Source organism: Pantherophis guttatus, chromosome 6 (genome assembly GCF_059756535.1).
Source record: "Pantherophis guttatus breed Tessera chromosome 6, ASM5975653v1, whole genome shotgun sequence".
NCBI lineage: Eukaryota > Metazoa > Chordata > Lepidosauria > Squamata > Colubridae > Pantherophis > Pantherophis guttatus.
Genome location: NC_142068.1, coordinates 80,802,532 through 80,823,013, shown reverse-complemented (window position 1 = coordinate 80,823,013; position 20,482 = coordinate 80,802,532). Strand labels below are relative to the sequence as shown.

Here is a 20,482-nt window from a genome sequence, read left to right as displayed (position 1 = left end):
CCAAAATGGGGCGCGTAGGGACTCCTGGAAGGGGTGTGGTAGGGTCAGATATCAATTTAACAACCAATTTGCCCAAAGCGGCTGAATCCCACCACTGATAGTGACCCTGTAGGCCACACAGGGGAAAAAAACAACAACTCCTGCATTTATCAGGACAACTTCAGTCCTGCAAAACTACTGCATGTTTTTCAGTTCCAAAAACACTTCATATACTCAATTGACTTGGAAGGACAAAGAAGAGGAGAAATGGAGCTGATGTCAGAATCATATCTGTATCTGATTAGATAGCAATAATAAAAAATTAACCTTCAAGATGGGCATTATTTTATCAATGTGTATGAATAGGGAGGCCAGCGACCAGTGCTTTTTATTTTCCTTTAGTCTTTCTTGAAGGGAGAGTACAGGGAGTCCTAGTTTAACTAACATATTAAGCAATCTATGGAGATTCTCAGTCATCCAGGTTATGGTTGTCCCAAAGGTGCTTTTTTCAAGAGGCAACTGGACTTTCTGATTTTTCTTTGAAGACATTTCGCTTCTCATCCAAGATTTACAGCTGAAGAAGCTTCTTGGCATGAGAAGCAAGACCAGAGGTGGTATTCAGCTGATTCAGACCAGTTTGCTCGAACCGGTAGCAGAAATCACGGGTGGGCCTGCCCCCCCACCCCGCCTTAGCTCCAAATCGTGCTATTTAGGCACGTTTTTGAGGCCGGGCGCATGTGCGGAAGGCACGCGTGGCAGCAAAGCGCATGTGCGGAAGGCCAGGCGCGTGCGTGGACGGGGCACATGCGGTCACATTTGCGAACTGGTAGGGAAAGTAAGTGAATACCACCCCTGAGCGAGACGTTTTTAAAGAAAAACCAGAAAATCAGTTTGCCTCTTGAAAAAGCACCTTTAGGATATTTGGAATTGGCAACTCCGTTCTAAGCCATGTTGTTGTTAAGTGAACCATCACGTGCCATAAAGGACTTATGATCTCACTATGATCGCACCCGTTTGGTGGACGTGTGAAGCAAACTGGTTGTTACAATCGGTGAACCCCACCACTGGATCGTTCACATGTTTATTGATGGCTGATACTAAACAAGCATGGTTTAGCGTATCATACAACCATTCCATGACTCTGCCTAAATGGCATTGTCACCCCAGATAAATGCTTTGGGATAACAGCCAACAGTTAACCCTGAAATCCTAGGGGAGGAAATCAAACCCCAAAAAACCCCCCGACACCACTGCATTACACTTATATATTTTGGTTTCAAAATATAAATAATGAACTACCTGCAGTTTTTGATACATTTCTGTATTTATCACTTTGACTTCCTCCAGCTGTTGCCGCAGATTCATAAGAGTGTCTTGCTTCTCATGTATATCTTTCTCCAATAACTTCATTGCAAGTTCTATCTCATGCTTCATACCAACCTGGACCATCAATTCATTCTCTATATCCTACAAAAGGTAAAAACAAACAAGCCTACATCTTCCCAAAATACAATGTTTCATTTTAGATTGAACAGTTCTAGCAAAACAGCATGACTGATGATTGACAACTGCACGCAACTACCTAAGTATCGGTCGTTCTTGCAATACAGCTGTAATTGAGCCTACCCATTGCAGTCATATGTCATAACAGTCGTAAAATGGGTCAGTCATGTCACCAGAATAATTTTACAACCTTTCTTGCAATAGTTTGTCATGAGTCAGAGTCTGAATCTAAGACGGAAGATGAACAACTGAGAGAGAGCGGGAGAGTGGCTCCGTTGGCTGTGGAGGAAACTGGGGAAGGGCAAAGTCAGGCTGGGCAGAGCAGGGGAGAGGTAGAACAAGGGAGAGTGGGTTCAGATGAAGACCAAGGCCCATACCCTCCTCATTTTAGGGTGTGCAGAGAAGAAGACAGAAGAGAACAATGGGGGTTGTGTGGCTTACGAGGAAGGAGAGGACCCCCGATTCCCTTCACAAGGCACACCTGGGGATGGAGTTTAAAGGAGAGGCAGGTGGGAGGGGCATTTTTTTGGGAACAAACACTGAATTCATCTAGTGTTGAGAGTTGTGGCCTGCATTCCTGGCATTCTTCCTGACTGTTTGAATTAGTGCCATGCTTCTGTGTGCTTATCTTGTCTTGCTGGAATTATTCTTTGCTTCTGGGACTCATTATCTCGCCTTGCTGGAGTTATTAATTGCAGTCATTCTGCTTACAGTGTTTGGACTGGGGTATCTGCAGCCAGAAGCTGCTGCAGGTTTGTAGGAGAGTTTTTCTCCAGGCCAGAGTAAATGGGACGTTGGGGGCAAAGTTGGTGCCAATAAAGGGACTCATACCAGTTCTCTGGCTGTGTTGCCTTCGTGCCACGCCCCGGGTCATATTTGTTAAGCAAATAGCCATGGTCATTAAGTCGTGAAGTGAACCAGTGATTTGCTATGAGCAGAGTTTTGCTGAAAACTGGAAGTGATAGTTTTTGGCAAACGTGTCATAAAATACAGTCACATTACCGCAGGATACTGCAAACAGCTATATATGCAACTGTGTTGCCAAGCCTCCAAAGTTCAGTCATGTGACCATGGAGGAGGCCCATCTGCCAAATCTTAGTCATAAGTCCCCTTTTTAGGTCAGTAACTCTGAACGGTCACCAAGGACTACCTCTATGTAACTCCAAGGAATATGTAGAACCAACCACTCACAATTTATATAACACCCACTCACTTGTCTTAACTGTGATTCTTCTCGAAGCTGCCTATGTGCTTCATTGTACATTTCATCCAGGCTCTGTCGGGAATGTTTATATGTCTGAAGTTCTGCTTCGGCATCTACTTTATTCATCTACAAAAAAAATAAGGAAAATTATTGTACTTAAAAACTTTGGTATTCAGCAAGAGACTTCTTCCTAGAGCAGGTATGCCCAACCTTGACAACTTAAGATTTGTGGACTTCAGCTACCAGAATTCCCCAGCCAGCCATGCTGACTGAGGATTCTGGGAGTTGAAATCAGGGGTAGGTTGTAAAAATTTTTTACTACCGGTTCTGTGGGCGTGGCTTATTTTGTGGGCGTGGTTTGATGGGGGGTAATGTAACCAACTTTTTTTTTTTTTTACTTTTAAAAGCATTTTTTCTACAACCTTAAGAGGTTGCAGAAAAAAATGCTTTTAGAAGCCTCTACGATCAGGCAACTCAGCTGGGATCACCAGAAGCTTTTAAAGGCATTTTTTTTTTACAACTTCTTCGGCCGAAGAGGTTGCAGAAAAAAATGCTTTTAAAAGCCTCTGACGATCCCAGCTGAGCCGCGCGATCATCAGAGGCTTTTTTTTAAAACTTTTAAAAGCATTTTTTCGGCCGAAGAGATTGTAGAAAAAATGCTTTTAAAAGTAAAAAAAAAAAAGCCTCTGATGAGGTGGGCAGGGTAAGCAAGCGGCGACCAGGCCGGGGACCAGTTCGGGAGCATGGCCAACCAATGTTATTACCGGTTCTACGAACTACTACAAATTTTCACTACCGGTTCTTGGGAACTGGTGTGAACCGGAAGCAACCCATCACTGGTTGAAATCCACAAGTTGCAAAAGATACACACTCTAGGTAGCAAGAACACCTCCTGCATTTTCTTCATGTTTGTGATGAGCTGGGGACAATGAAAGGGTATTATGTGGAGCTATGCATGTGTCAAAAATGATTTAGATCATATATAAGCTACCCATTTTAAAAGTATTGTAATATGTATAAATATTATTTTATACATATTACAGACTGAAATATTAAAGACTGAAAAATGCTCCTTCTATAAAATGCTCCTTCTATGCTCATAAAATGTTCCTTATGGCAATACTGTTATGAAAACTTCATCTTCGATAAGCCAGTGAAGAACACAAGGTGAAAGTTTTAAGTTTTTTTAAAACGGGGGTTGGCAACAGATTCTCCTTCCAAAACCCCAGCCGTAACTTGAGGTATGCAAAATTTAGCCAGGCCTCATTAATTCAGTGTGTAGTAGCCTTATGAATCTGGAACATCATGCTTCCATATCTCCTATGCACCAGTGGAATAGATGAGAGCAAAATTTGGGCCCGTTCTTTGTTGCAGAGAAGTCTGCAAAAATTTAAGAAGTAGAAATGTGTGTCTCGAGCCTTGCAGCACTATAATCCTTTACCAAATGTAGGGCAAAAGTTTCCACCCTGTTTACTTCATTGATGTCATGACATGATAGTTGTTCCACAATTGCCCCTTTTAATTCTTTTACTGACTCCACTTATACATCTTTGAAATGGCCACAGGCTGTCCTTCCTTTGGCCTGCTGTTCTGTTCTTGGAATGGCCCATTTGTTAATTGACCCACTAAAATACCAAGTGATATTCCCACTTCACTGTCTTTTGCCTCAGTTGCATGTCAGTTTTACTTGCCTGTCCTACTTCATAAGGTCTATTTTTATCCCATTTTTCAGCTGCTTCACCATTTTTCAGTTCTTTTCTTCAAACTCAAACCATCCTGCTGACTTCTGCAGTTTTAAAAAGCTCCCTCTCTGAATATTTTGTGGGTGGTTACTTTGTCTTTCTAGACATTTTTCTACCCTGCCTACAAAATCTTTCTAATTTTACAGGTTTAATGTTAGTTCAGATTTAAAAAATGTTCCCCTATTTCCTAACTATCTTGACAAGGGGATGTAAATATATTTTGCAATGAGTTTAGCATGAATTAAATGCCCCTTCGTGGCATGGTATATTTACAAGTGATCTTCCAAAAATATCTCCCTGAAGCTGTTAGCTAGATTCTTGAAGTACATAAAATGATTAAATATTACATTTGTATAGAAAATTACATTAAAAATGGCAAATTGTGACATACAAATCATGAATTATTTTAAAATATCATACCTCCAGATGATGTTGTGTTTTCATTAAAATGAGTGTGTTTTCACTTCTTAAGTGATGGTTTTCTTCTTGTAGTTTAATGATGTTGTTTTTAGCTATTGCCAACTAAAAGAAAGATAAAATGCAAAAATTTTAAAAATCCAAAAGTTTGGATCCAAAAATCCAAGTCCAGACCCAAAATGCTGCATGAAAACATCACAGTCTCCTAATCACATCACTGGACTACTTCAGCCTACTTATCCAGGGCTTATTCATTCAACCTATTCATTCAACTATTGCCAACAAACAAGGACTCATGGCAGTTGACAGGAAGCAGAAATCCAAAATTTGCAACTGAAGATATTAAACTCAATTAAAACCCAACATTAACAACAGCTAAGGAATGTTTCATTTGCAGAGCGCCATGAGTTTGGGCACTCGTAAAAGGCCGTGTACCAGGCAGAGATGCGGTATCATTTAAAAGAGCTTGCCGAAAGGATTCCTGTAGTAAGCTATTTCCACAATTGCAAAGGAATTTATACACACACACACACACAAATCACAGTTATACCAGTGGTAGGTTTCCCCCGGTTCGGACCGGTTCGCAAGAACCGGTAGTAAAGCCAGCAGGAGGCTCCGCCACTGACCCGGACGTCATCAGGAGGCTTCTGTGCATGCGCAGAAGTGTGCAAGTGGCCCTGTTGCAAACTATTAGTAAAGGTAAGCAGAACCCACCCCTGAGTTATACCCCACTGCAGTTCAGGGGTGGGTTCTACTTACCTTTACTACCGATTCGCAATGGGGCCACGTGCACATGCACAGAAGCTTCTGCACATGCACAGAAGCCTCCTGATGACGTCCGGGTCAGTGGGCGGAGCCTCCTGACAGTTTTACTACCGGTTCTTGCGAACCGGTCTGAACCGGGGGCAACCCACCACTGCTGCAGTTGTACACAGACTCTCAGCAGCTAGAGAGAATGTTCTCTCAAGCTGCTGAGAGACTGTTCTATGAGTTGATGGATCTGGACTCTCCTTCCATAATTTAGGTCCACTTCCAGGTTGTCCATGAGGCTGTCCAGCTCTTCCATAATTTAGGTCCAACACTTCCAGGTTGTCCATGGGGTCAAAAAGGTCAAGACGGCTCTGGCAGGGTTTCAGTGGCATGGTCACGGCCATCTTGACATTTTGGGCACCATTGCAGATGCTCCTACTTACTGTATATGGCAAAAAAAGTATGTTTGTACAGATGGACCAGGATTTCATGGCTAACTGCAGCTGGGCAAAAAGGAGAACATCAAAGCAACTAGGCCACCATCCTCATGCTGCTCAGATGTTCTGTAACACGCAAGGCACCTCTTGGCCAAGGGAAACATCTTGGCTGAAACAAACCAAAACAAATCCCAAACTAAAATAAAATAAAAACTCCAAACGGAAGTAAAGACTGCTAATTTCAACATATTAATGAAATTAAAGTATATATTGCTGAAAGACAATACCTCTTCGATTAATTTAGTGTTTGACTTCTCTAGTGAATCAACGCGTGTGTGGAGGCTGCCGACTGTACTACTGAAAAGGATAAAAAAAAAAAAAATCTTCAGAATTATTTCTACAATTATGCAGTAGTACAAACTGATTTACAAAACCTCCTAGCAGCAACTCGGTACCCAGCAACAAATGCATCCTGATACCTGATACCACTCCTCAAAATATACAAAGTGTTTTCTATCAGATTTTTTTTAGACTTCTATCTAGCCTATAGCCCTGATGTAGCCCAAAATCAAAAAGGTCTGATCCAGTATAGCTTTTTGACATCATCCAAAGATGGCTAACTGCTATTATCCAAAAGGATATTATACAGGTAGTTCTCAGTTTATGACAAGTTTAATGATCAGTATTAGTCTTACTCCTAAATCAATAGCAACAGGACTGTGTTGTTAGTTAACCTGATAACAGTAACATATTAAAAGGGAGCTATCATGGCAATATTAATTCCTTGATATAATAGCTAATAAATTCCTTTTAGGATCCCAGATTAAAAACATAACCACATTTTTTATATTAACTATCTTAAGGTATTTCTGACCAAGATGTATCAGGGTGGGGATTAAAAATCAAGAGGATGGTTGTGACTGCAAGGTACCTAGCTGCAAATCAGGAGACCTTGAGTTCTAGTCCTGCTTTAAGCATGAAGCCATCTGGAAGACTTTGGGCCAGCCCCTCTTGAGGGAGGGAGGGAGGGAGGGAGGGAGGGAGGAAGGAAGGAAGGAAGGAAGGAAGGAAGGAAGGAAGGAAGGAAGGAAGGAAGGAAGGAAGGAAGGAAGGGGCAAGGGCAAATCACTTTTGAAAAAAAATGTGATCATGTGTGCAATGAACTTGAAAAAGGGGCAGGTTTTGATCTTGTGGTTGCAGTCACCATCTTGATTTTTAACCCCCTCCCCATTCATGGGTTCAAAAATGCATTTCACGGCCCTTCCCAACTTATCTTTTTTCTACTCATTATTCAATAAATACTAGTAATTTCAATACTTAATAACTATCAAAGTCATTGTTTTTAAAACAGAAGGCACCGTTCCCTACCACAACTTATACTTACTTCAATTGCCGGTTTAATTCTTCAACATAATTCTTCTGATCCAATATTGCAGCAACATGGTCGTTTCTAAAAAAAAAATTAGTTTTAGTTTCGAATATTTAATGTTTAATGAGACATTTGATCTGAGATCTTCAGTGCTGAGAACTGTATGTGAAAAATTTCCATTTACTATTCTGGAAATATGTTGTCTTAATAAATGTTCTCCATAAATTAAAAAAAACCAATATCTGAATTCTTGACTTGGCTTGAAATCTAGAACCTTCTGTGTAATTAGCACTAGTATTAACTGGATAACCATCATCAACAGACTTGGAGTCTGTTAAAAAAAAGGTTTCTTTTGATTTTTTTCAAAAAATTGGAAATTGAACATTGCTCTAAGACTGGGATGGGCAACTATGGTCCCTTTACGACCTGTGGACTTCAATTCCCAGAATTCCTGAGCCAGCATGTCTGCAGGTCATAAAGGGGCCATGGCTACCTCAGGAACTCTCGATGTTGAAGTCCACAGACGATAAAGGGGCCATAGTTGCCCATCTCTCCTTTAAGGATTCACATATGACTTTGACTATCCATTTCCTCAAATTTGTATTCAATATTGATAGGTTGACTGTTCATACATCTGTTCTGCATTTCTGAATTAAACAATCCCCTTTCGTTAAACAAGAGACTGTTGATTTTTTTCTTAGTTGTTCCATGATTTCTGCTTTGTGCCCTTGAAATCTGTGGCCCCAAAATGTACAACTTTTTTCACATAGACTAAATGTTATTATTACTATTATTTTCCACACTTGGAGATTTACATAACAAGAGAATGTAGTAAAAGTAAACACAGATAAAAATACACACACACACACACACACACAGAAAACACTTATATGTACAATCAGTAAAATAAACAAGGGTAAATAAGAGTCACCTTCTAGATGGGGACATAAAGTTTTAATAGATAAATACCGTATTTTTCCAACTATAAGACGCCCTAAATTTAGAAGAGGAAAAGAAAAAGTTTTTGGCCTCCATGCGCCTCATTTTCAGCCCTTTTCCATCCTTTTTTGGCCCATTTTCAAGGCTTTTTTCTACCCGTTTTTGAGGCTTTTTTCTGCCCATTTTCAAGGCTTTCTTTGGCCCGTTTTTGAGGCTTTTTTTGGCCCATTTTTCCCGAAAAAATGGGCTGAAAAAGGCTAAAAAACAGGCCAAAAAAGCCCCCAAAATGGGCAAAAAAAGCCTCGAAAATGGGCCTGAAAAAGGCCTGAAAACAGGGCGTGTGGAGGACAAAAAATGGCTGGCGGATGGACGGGGCTTCGGTAATATTCGGTCTATAAGATGCACAGACATTTTCGCCCCCTTTTGGGAGACAAAAAAGTGCGCTTTATAGTCCGAAAAATACGGTAAATTGCTTCTGGACTTTGTGCTTGAGGTGGAAAAATGAAACTTTGACTTTGGGTTTTGCTGATTAGATAGGTTTGTATAGAAGTGACTAGTTTATATTGCTATTTAAAAACAAAATGTTCAGGCTATATGTTATTAATAGAAAGTCAATGCTTTTCTTTCTTTTCCCCTTTTTCCCCTATGCCTTTTCCTTTTCTCTTTTCCCTTTTCCCCCCTTTATTTTCATTTTTCTATATACATATTTTATATTTTGATAAATACATTTTTAAAAAGTAAAATTTCGCCCTTCGCTAATTTGAAGAGAGTCAGTTCGAGCTCATGGTTATAGTGCTGGACAAGAAGTGTAGAAAACTGAGTTCTACCCCAGCTTTAAGCACAAAGCCAGCTGGCTGACTTTGGGCCAGTCCCTCTCTTTCAGCCCTAGGAAGGAGGCAATGGTAAACCACCTCAAAACATGTCAAGAAAACTGCAAGGACTTGAAGACCACCCAACTTCCAGAAAGCCAGCCCTGAGGGGCCAGATTAACATCTCCATGGCTGGTTCTTGCACAGCATAATCCAGCCATTTCTGGCCTCAGCCCTGTCCCTCCCTCCCCCCCCCCCCCCCGTGAAATCAGGGTAACAAGAGCAATTCATGGATCTGGTTGGAGTAAGTGGTTATATAGGTATGCAATATGTGAGAAGCCTTAGAGGGCTTTGAAGGTTGGAATTAACCCACATTAGGTACAACATGATATAAAATGGATCATGCGTAAAAATTCCCTTCTTCTGAATATTTCCCCTTATATTCCCCAGGAATATTTTCTGTGAGGGGAAGGAAACTTTTGATTTCCTTGCAGGATGGTGGGTTTTTCAACCATTTAGTTCAACATGATAAAAGTTCTACTAAAACTCACCTTTCTTTTTTTTTTAGATATATTTTTATTGTTTACATATGAATATATTGAATACTGTGTAATTGTCCCGGCATTCCAATTACCATAAAACAAAAGTAAAAAACAGAATAACATATACTATTTTAAACAGTGCTAGTGTTGTATAATACCCTGTTTCCCCCCAAATAAGACATCCCCCGATAATAAGCCCAATCGGGCTTTTGAGCACATGGCAATAAGGCCAAGAGCTTACTTCAGGGCTCAAAAAAATATAAAACAGGGTCTTATTTTGGGGGAAACATGGTAATTTCTGAGCATCATATTCTAGTATGTCAACTTATCTATCATTCTAATACTTACATTCCTATATCGATATTAACAATAATATCTCTTTCCATGTCTACCTAACCTGATTCTTTCGCATTCCAATTTCTACCTCGTGTCTCTAACCATTGATAGAATCTATTCCATGCTGAATAGTATTCTGTATCTCCTTTATCTTTTATTTTTAGCATTAGTCTATCCATTTCCGCACCATCTAATATCTTCCTTATAGTCTCATCCTCTGAAGGGGTGTTTTGGTTACTCACCTTTCTTTATCTTCAGTGTCATCTTCATTCTTTAGGTACATGGAGAAATCAATTACGCCAACCTTTTAAAAAAAAATCCAATTTTGCAAAATGAAATAAAGGACCAGCTAAGGGATAAGCTTCATTCTCCTGGAATTCCAGATTTGGTATTGATAACATTAATGGATTGGATTATATTGACCAAGGCCATTTTGCAACAACCCATCTCCCCTGCATCTGCTCCCAGGGGTTAAAAACCTCCAGACCCAAATGTGTCTCCAATGGACCGAACGCATAATGGATCAAGAGCAATGGGCAGGATCCACAAGTGAGCAAAGGTGTGTTAGTTTAATTATAAATATTCTATTGGTCAGGGGTCTCCAACCTTGACAACTTTAAGACTTGTGGACTTCAACTCTCAGAATTCCTCAGCCAGCACAAGTCTTAAAGTTGCCAAGGTTGGAGACCCTTGCTAATACAATACTGATATTTTTTCATTATTCAAATGTTTAAGCCATCTCATTGAATTTACAATATTAAGATCTAAATATAAACCAAAACACAGATTTCATACACATTTTGGAGAAAGGACATAGAACAACTTTTTTTACAAAGGAAAAAACAGCCATGCTATACTTGAAAGATCTTCCAGTCAAAAACCTTTTTATTGTAAAATCTTCCAGTATTCTGCGGAAGCAGAATTACATGGATCTGGAATATATAGATTTTCCTAGTGCTTCAAAGAAAATAAATTGTTTGCATGGGAGATAAACAATTCCTAAACGGATTGACTGAAATGAATTGTTTGAATTATTTTATTCAAGATCTTCAGATTTGCTCGAAGGCTACATATTCTATAATATTGTGGCATCTACTTACTTGTGAATCCAAATCTTCTCCTTTTATGCACAAGTTTGCATCAATGACATTTAACCCAACAAGCAATCCAACAATGACGGCACCTTCTTCTTCCATCATCACTGCATGGTATTCATAAAATTCCCTGTAAAAGCATTTTCATATAATTTAAAGGACATTGTCAAGCTCTGGTGGCTCAGCAGACTAAAGCACTGTTGTTAACATCCACTTACATCTGCTGCCTGCAATTACTGCAAGTTCAAATTTCACCAGGCTCAAGGTTGACTCAGCCTTCCATCCTTTCTAAGGTAGGTAAAATGAGGACCCAGATTATGGGGGCAATAAGCTGACTTTGTATAAATATACAAAAGTATGAAGGCTATTGCTTAACGCATTGTAAACTGCCCTGAGTCTCCGGAGAAGGACGGCATATAAATCAATTTTTTTAAAAAAAAAATTACTGGTCAATTTCATAGCCGACCAATGTCAAAAGGACTCAATGTGACAATTCATTCAAAAACAAGCAGGCTTCCTCATGAAAACTGGTGCCATTGTTATGGAATTTGTTTAAAAGGATGCAAAGTAGCAAAATTGGGAGTTTAAAACCTGTCTAGGTCCATAGATTAGAATTAGCCCTACTGATTGTCAAAGGCCAAAACAAAGTACCGTATATTTCCTTTATGCCCCTTCTCTTCTACAAAAGCTTGTTGAGCTGTAGTTAAATATTTCTTCGACTTTGATAGTATAACAGAATCCTTCACAATTTCTAAAAAAAAACCTGCACGGTCCACAGAGCACTCATCTAACATCTTTCTTCTGCATCTTTCCCCCCTAATTCCAATGATACACGAATACGTATCTCATGATTCTAACCACGTTGACCCTGTCACAGGGGTGAAAGGTAAAATTTGTTACTACCAGTTCTGTGGGCGTGGCTTGGGGGGGTAATGTGACTGGGTGGGCATGGCCAACTTTTTTTTTTTTTAACTTTTCTAATGCTTTGAAAAGTCTCTGCTGATCAGGCAACTCAGCTGGGATCGTCAGAGACTTTTCAAAGCATTTCTTTTACCACCTCTTCGGTCAAGAGGTTGCAAAAAAAAATGCTTTGAAAAGCCTCTGACGATCCCAGCTGAGCCGCACGATCATCAGAGGCTTTTTTTTTTTACTTTTAAAAGCATTTTTTTTTGTCGGAAGAGGTTGTAGAAAAAATGTTTTTAAAAGTAAAAAAAAAAGCCTCTGATGATCGTGCGGCTCAGCTGGGCATTGGGGGGAGGCGGCAGGGATTTTTGCTACCGGTTCTCCGAACCACCCACCATTGCTACCGGATCAGGTGATCCGGTCTGAACCGGGAGCATTTCACCCCTGCTCTGTCACCAAAGATCAAGCAGAGGCAGGTCACTTAAGCTGCATTCAATGTCATCACAAGTAGAAAAAGTAAACCTGATAATGGTTGCATGTCCCACTATGCAACCAATGGCAGGTGCTTGATCAGCTAGTATCGGTAGCACTTTAGGTACCGTATTTTTTGGACTATAAGACGCACCTAAATTTAGAAGAGGAAAACAACAAAAAATGTTTTTGGTCTCCACGCACCCTATTTTTGGCCCTTTTTTCTGCCCTTTTCCAGCCTTTTTTGACCCATTTTCAAGGCTTTTTTTGGCCCGTTTTCAAGGCTTTTTTGGCCCATTCTTGAGGCTTTTTTCCACCCGTTTTTGAGGCTTTTTCAAGGGCTTTTCCAGAAAAAATGGGCCCAAAAAAGCCTTGAAAAACAGGCTGAAAAAAGGCCCAAAAACAGGGCGTGCGGAGGCCCAAAACCGGCCGGCGGGTGGGTGGTGCTTCAGCAATATTTGATCTATAAGACATACAAACATTTTCACCCCCTTTTGGGAGACAAAAAAGTACATCTTATAGTCCGAAAAATATGGTAATAATATGTTGAGAAAGCAGCAAACAGCATCAAATATTGAATTTAATATTTGTACAAGGATGGAGAAGACTCTCTACGCATCAGGGGCTTTGCGCAAGGAGAGTAACATGAATAACATTCCTTGTGTAGACGTTTTTTAAAAAACAGAGAAAACTGCTTTCTTTAAAGAAAAAAATGCCTAGTTCTGCAAGTATGAAATTAAATAGTGTGCAACTGCATTTTGTACACTTTATGCCCTGGGTATGCACCTTTTCCAACAGCTGGCAGCATGATGTAAATTTGCAGATTACATTAAACAGCAAAAAAGAAAGAATACATTATTGCCATTGTTGTGGTAAGTGCTGCCTGGGAACGTCACAGGCATTGCATTGTTGACTTCTGGTTTATACTATACCACTGTCAAAACCTGAATAATCATTAGAACGTCCCCTTTCATTTTTGTTCTACCAAAACTTTTTAAAATAAAGATGTCAGGTCAATCAATGAGAACATTTTATTGAAATTTATAATTCAGAAGTGAAATGCTAGAAGCTGCTAGAAGCAATGTAATGTCACCTGTTTTATTTAGCTAAGAAAATAAATATTTTAGCTAAGTTCAAATTACAATGCAACACGATCGATGTGCACAATTCTGTTCACAATCAAAGCACTGATTTTTAATAAGAATCTGGATAAGGGCTCACCCGAGGAGATCTTTCCGAAGGATGAGACATCGGAGATAGTCAGCCATCTTTTTCTGCATAAGTGCCAAACGTAACCAAGCCCGAGCACGTCCTAAGGAAGTTCTGGTTTAAAAACAGGAACAGTTCAGAGACACATTATTAGGCAGAGCTGTCATTTGACTCATTTCTAACCCTGGTCAACAGGCCTTCCAATAAAGAGACAGGGATTAAGCCATTTTCCATCTTTATTTGGAACAGTGTTCTTAACCATTCTATATTCAACTTTAGCCAATTTATACCTTCAACAAAAAGTTGTTTTTATAAAAAGAACAACCTTCTGATTTAAACATTTACTTGACAAAACTCTTAAGACACAAAATAAATGCCCTCTTCTGTATTTGTCTTGGGCAAATACCATCCCATTTTGGTCTTTTCCGAGGAAGAAGGGATTAATGAATACCCTGAAGTTTCTGCAATAGGCAGTTAGTGTAAGATCAAAGGCCGGGTCATTCCATCTAGGGGTGAATCACTGAGATTTGGAGGGGCACATCCAAAGGAGACTATACTCCATAGGACTCTATTCTACTGAAAGTGTCAACTTGCAAAGCATCCCTGGCCTGCTCTCAAGTTGCCATAGGCAAGGGGGATGGGAAACCCACAAAGCAGCACAGCAGCCATAAACAGCACATTCCAGACATATCTCTCTCAAGGCTGTCTCCCAGGGTTACCCACAGCGGCCAGAGGGGAGTAAGCTCTACAACCTGCGAAATTGCTCCGTTGGCTAATGTATTGATGACACACCCTGGGGGGAGGAGGGAAACAGGGTCATGATTGGGGCGTAAATTACGTGGGGTCAGAGTTGGCTTCACCTGGAATGTGCCGACATGAAGCTCCTAATAAATAACTGGATTTCTTTTGAAGCTTGGCTCGAGGCTTATGATTTAATTAGGGCATCACATTTAATATTCTAGTTATTTTATTAAAATCTTCCCCCGATAAATTTGTGATAAGAACAATTTTTCATGTGTTGTAGACCTACTTTGATAACCAGATATTCCTGTCAGGTCCATATTTCACCCCATTGCTGAACCACTTCAAAGTCACTTTTTCTCAACACAATTTTAGCATAATCCATCACGAGTGTGGTTCTATACGTGATCAGGGCTGAGATCCACCAAAAAAGACAAGTAGACTTGCTGCCAGCATTGTCATTCTCTTGCAGCACTAATCAAAGATGGAGTTCATTGGTTTCCACTTCATCTTGCACCCCTCCTTCGCTCTTACAACCTGTGAGATGACTATTTGGGGCAACTTGAGTGCTAATGGGATCTGCCATTTCAAGCACCTGTCTGGCTTGCCTCGGTGTTAGGGAGTGATGGATGATTGCTTCCCCATCAGGCAATGCCAGATGAAACATGCACCAAAATCCCCCTTTAAAACAGGAATGATCCAGTGTCTGGCCTTAATATCAGAGTAGAATAGGGCTCGGGAATCAGAATAGCAACCCAACTTTTCTGCTGGGTCAAAGATTAATGGATTGTACTTTAACACAAATATTCCCACTGTCAGGTCTCCTTTTGAGTATTGGCAGTTGAAAAGGAATACAGCTCAATGGGAGAATAGACCTCCCATTCTGGATTGGGAGAATCCAAGTTCTAAAACCACGTTGTTCATTCACACAGAATTCTGTTGGGCTTTCTTACTCTCCTGCATGAATGAGTGGGGAAAAAATAATCTAAGGACACAGCTCAGGTTTCTCCGTAGCTGGCTTTTGCCAAGGAACATGGAAAGTTGTGGACAAGCTTATCTTTTACATTACAGGTGGTCCTATATAAGATCCCAGCTTCAATTTTTGGCACTCTATGGTATTAATTGGAAAACCTTGCCTCAGAAACCTGAAAGACCTACTACCAGTTTAGGCAATAAATGGGCAAATAATCTGAATCTGGTAGAATTTCTATCTCACCTTCTTTGCATCAGATAAAACCCCATGTCTTCCTTTGTTACAATTTTGAATAACAACATTATTTCACCTAAAGAATATTCTATAAGGTTAAGGAAAAATTACATACATTTTAACTGTGGAAAATGGATTCTTGCTCACTTCATTCTCATGATTTATGTACGGAAAGCAGAGAAAATATTTCAGTATAACAACTTACTTCAGACCAGGTAAATCTCTAACGCTAGCAGCAATCTCCTCAGCTTCTGGATACAATTTCTCTACAAGTTCCAGAGGGCCCCATATTGTTTTATTATAACTTAGAAAAGATTTCTTTACTAGAAGAGAAAAATAAACACATTTTGACTTTTTACACTCTATTTTATTTTCTTGGAACATTTAATATATTTGTTCCCTAGGCAGAGGGGTGGGTGCTGGGGATTCGCAGGGGTTCAGGAAAACCTCTAGCTAAGATTTTATGCTGTTCGGAGAACCCCCAAATCCTACTCCTGGCTGGCCTTGCCCACCCTGCCCCGCCCCTCCCCTCCCGGGAGACCCCACGTGGCCCATTTTGGATGCAGGTAAGTGCAGAGCACGTGCAGAGGCTCAGGGAGGGCAAAAAACGGGCCTACCGGAAGTTTGGGAAGGGCCTCCGGAGCCTGGGGAGGGCAAAAACGCCCCCCCCCGCCGTGGTGCAGAAGGCCAACTACATCCACCATGGCCACACCCACCCAGAAACCAAACAGAGAACCCCCTGCTAAAATTTTTGAAGCCCACCCCTGCCTAGGCATCTGTGATACTTATTGGATAGACACATACAAATACACGTGGCCCTCAACTGACCTCAAAATTTCTGTTGCTAAGCAAAACCCTTGTTAGGTAAGTTTTGCCCCATTTTTATGACCTTTGTTGCCTCATTAGTCGAGGTAATCACTGCAGCTTTTAAGTTAGAAACACAGTGGTTAAGTGAATTTGGGTTTCCCATTGACTTTGCTTGTCAGAAGGTCGCAAAAGCTGATCACATGATCCCAGGACACTGCAACCGTCATAAATACATGCCAGGTGGCACATGTCTGAAGTTTGACAATGTGACCATGGGATTCTGCAATGGTCATTAAGTGTGAAAAACAGTCATAAGTCACTTTTTTCAGTGCCTTTGTAACTTCAGTCATTAAACAAATGACTGTAAATTGAGGACTACCTGTCTTGGGGATGCTTGTAAACATTAATACTTTCTATTTATAGAGCATCAACAAGTTTAATTTAAGGCCATGTCAGTGATTTTTTTTACAGCCACTGCAGCCAGCCATGAAATTTACAACTGTACCCAATAACAAATGAAGAAAAAGTAAGAAAAAGCGAAGATCACACTTCCAACAAATAATGGGAATTAGCTGGTCAAAACAAATGAACCAAATTCATAAGTCACTCAGAATCCAATGAAGTAAAACTGGCAATGAAGTAAAAATTGCTCTCTCGAATACTGATGAACTCAAAGGAGGAAGTCACAGCTTCCTTCTGAATTGATTTAGAAAAGAAAGTTTGCACTAAGTCTGCAGGACAAATGAAAGTAAATATGGGTAGCATGCAGCAATCTGTATCAGTGATTCTTAACTTCAGTAACTCTTAAGATGTGTGGAATTCTGGGAGTTAAGTCCACACATCTTAAATTTGCTGAGACTGAGAAACACTGATATACTCTGATTTAAAACACTACTTACCGTATTTTTCGGAGTATAAGACACTCCGGAGTGTAAGACGCACATTAATTTTTGTGGAGGAAAACAAGAAAAAAAATTGTGCCTCTGCCTACCAGCACCCATCGGTATTCATCTGGCTAGCGTCCTAGCAGCAAACAGCCTGGTAAGCTTCAGCACTTATTGCAGCCTGATTTAACACGAACAGCTGATTGGTGGTTGGATCGCCAATCAGCTGTTCCAGGCTGCGGGGATTGCCAGAGCCCATCGCCATCTCCGTGTGTCGCGTTTTTGGCATCCGCATGTCGCGTTTTTGGCCTTTGCCCCCTCCATTTTAGATCCATTCCAGGCTGCAGGGATCACCACAGCACATCGCCGCCAATTGCCGCCATCCTCGCCACCTGGAACCAGCCGAAAATGCAATGTGCAGAGGCCAAAAACGGGGCATGTGGAGGCCGAAAACGCAATGTGCAGAGGCTGAAAACGCGACGCACGGAGGCAGTGATCAGCAGCGATGTGCTGTGGCAATCCCCACAGCCTGTAAAGGGTCTAAAACCGGGGCATGTGCAGGCTGAAAACATGACACACGGATGCTGAAAATCACCGAAGGGTGGGAGCCGATGGGTGGACGGGGCTTCGGCAACATTCGGTATATAAGACACACTACAATTTTCACCCACTTTTAGGGGAGGGGAAGTGCGTCTTATACTCCGAAAAGTACGGTATTTCTCAATGCAAATAAAATAGCGGTCAACCCTGGAGCCATTTTCCCCTGGCACCTCCAGGGCTGCCATAGCAGAGATGGGTCAAGCTGTGGGAACATGACATGCCTAATAAATCTATACTTTGAGGAATATGCCTCCCTTGGAGTTTTGATTCTGTTGGGTGTGTTACTTGGAACCCTGACAGTAGCCAGTCAAAGTTGGCCCTCTCAAATGGCCAAAAATAGAACAAAAATGGGATGAAAAGACTCAATCACCCCAAAATACCATCTGTACCTTTCAGGCCGTGTTTGAGGCAGTGTTCCATGACAACAAAAAACTGCTGGAGAGGTGGATAATCAGAATCAAGAGTTCGCCCAAAGCTTAAAGCAGATTCAATGAGTCCCTTTATACTCAGTTTAGCCATGTTCAATAGATTTGTTCTTTCAATTGCCAGGGGGTCTTTCACAGCTTAAAAAGAGAGAGAGAGAGAATTGATTAAGGAACATATTTTATTGATTAAGGCACAACAGTTATGTCCAAATCTAAGAAAGTAAAAGGGGAAAAAACATCAAAGCAACAGAGGGCACTGTGCTAAGAAATATGGGGTATTTCCAGCAAAGCCAGCAGTAAGAAGTTGTATCAGCAATGTTGCAGTATTAGCTAAAACCCTATTCCAATTTAGTTCTGACAGCATTTTAACAATGACACATCATGTGACGCTTGTTATTTCCTAGAATAAATCCATTTCACAGTATGGAGAAGCATGGTTATTTTTTTGTCTTTTTAGTCGGTTTATGAATTTTAAATGTTGACATCTCAAAGAAGAGATTTACACTTAAATTGAGTGTTTTATGTTAAGGCTTTAAACTAAAATCAACTGGTTATAATAAAGTATTTACTTTGTGGTTCACAGCTAACCTAATAATTATATTTGTAATGAAGGAAATAGGGCATGTTTATCCACCTACTGAGTTCTTCCCAAGAACTGGGATAGGCAGATATTGTTTGATGGCACTGAAGATACCATCGCAGGATGTAAGCCTGTTCCAAATGGAGCTGCCTTTCGCAATTGACTGATGGTGAATTTGTCAACAAGGATGATGTTTCGGTAATGCTCCAGGTGTTTTGGGTTTCTTTTGCCACAGCCATTCTGCTTCTATCCGCAGATCTTTTCTATTTTATGATTTTTTTTCCCCTCCGGTTCATTCTTTTCTATTCTCCTGTCTCTGGATACTGAAACGTTCACTTTTTTCAGACTTTCTATTATTACATGCTTGTTTACCATTTGCTGCTATCACCAATATGCTTATCATTGTTGTTGCTGAAAATAACCCAGAACAGGAAACTAGGATGGTGGGAATATTCTTTCCCATCCAGGCAGCATCCCTTGGCACCCAGCAATCCACCAAGTGTGATTTTGGAAGCTCCCGAGGGAAGGATGATTCTTTTGCAACTGGCAATTAAATATGCTGTTTGGGATTTAAGGCAGGGGTCTCCAACCTTGGCAACTTTAAGCCTGGTGGATTTCAACTCCCAGAATTCCCCAGCCAGCTTTGCTCCAACCTTGGCAACTTTAAGCCTGGTGGATTTCAACTCCCAGAATTCCCCAGCCAGCTTTGCTCCAACCTTGGCAACTTTAAGCCTGGTGGACTTCAACTCCCAGAATTCCCCAGCCAGCTTTGCTCCAACCTTGGCAACTTTAAGCCTGGTGGATTTCAACTCCCAGAATTCCCCAGCCAGCTTTGCTCCAACCTTGGCAACTTTAAGCCTGGTGGACTTCAACTCCCAGAATTCCCCAGCCAGCTTTGCTCCAACCTTGGCAACTTTAAGCCTGGTGGATTTCAACTCCCAGAATTCCCCAGCCAGCTTTGCTCCAACCTTGGCAACTTTAAGCCTGGTGGATTTCAACTCCCAGAATTCCCCAGCCAGCTTTGCTCCAACCTTGGCAACTTTAAGCCTGGTGGACTTCAACTCCCAGAATTCCCCAGCCAGCTTTGCTCCAACCTTGGCAACTTTAAGCCTGGTGGACTTCAACTCCCAGAATTCCCCAGCCAGCTTTGCTCCAACCTTGGCAACTTTAAGCCTGGTGGATTTCAACTCCCAGAATTCCCCAGCCAGCTTTGCTCCAACCTTGGCAACTTTAAGCCTGGTGGACTTCAACTCCCAGAATTCCCCAGCCAGCTTTGCTCCAACCTTGGCAACTTTAAGCCTGGTGGATTTCAACTCCCAGAATTCCCCAGCCAGCTTTGCTCCAACCTTGGCAACTTTAAGCCTGGTGGACTTCAACTCCCAGAATTCCCCAGCCAGCTTTGCTCCAACCTTGGCAACTTTAAGCCTGGTGGACTTCAACTCCCAGAATTCCCCAGCCAGCTTTGCTCCAACCTTGGCAACTTTAAGCCTGGTGGATTTCAACTCCCAGAATTCCCCAGCCAGCTTTGCTCCAA

The 20,482-nt window shown here is 41.1% G+C and overlaps 1 protein-coding gene across 2 annotated transcripts in view; it reads right to left on the bottom strand.

Moving 5' to 3' along the window:
* The window catches only part of RUFY2 (RUN and FYVE domain containing 2), a 38,674-nt gene that overhangs the window by 16,825 nt on the left and 1,367 nt on the right, over positions 1-20,482 (bottom strand). For both annotated transcript variants that reach the window (XM_034438660.3, XM_034438661.3), the window contains exons 2-11: positions 18,333-18,506; positions 15,858-15,975; positions 13,717-13,818; positions 11,128-11,251; positions 10,270-10,331; positions 7,417-7,482; positions 6,320-6,389; positions 4,849-4,950; positions 2,696-2,812; positions 1,279-1,446 (exon numbers count right to left, since the gene is read on the bottom strand). In XM_034438660.3, the coding sequence (XP_034294551.1) occupies positions 1,279-1,446; positions 2,696-2,812; positions 4,849-4,950; positions 6,320-6,389; positions 7,417-7,482; positions 10,270-10,331; positions 11,128-11,251; positions 13,717-13,818; positions 15,858-15,975; positions 18,333-18,506 (1,103 nt within the window). The remainder of the gene's footprint in view (positions 1-1,278; positions 1,447-2,695; positions 2,813-4,848; positions 4,951-6,319; positions 6,390-7,416; positions 7,483-10,269; positions 10,332-11,127; positions 11,252-13,716; positions 13,819-15,857; positions 15,976-18,332; positions 18,507-20,482) is intronic.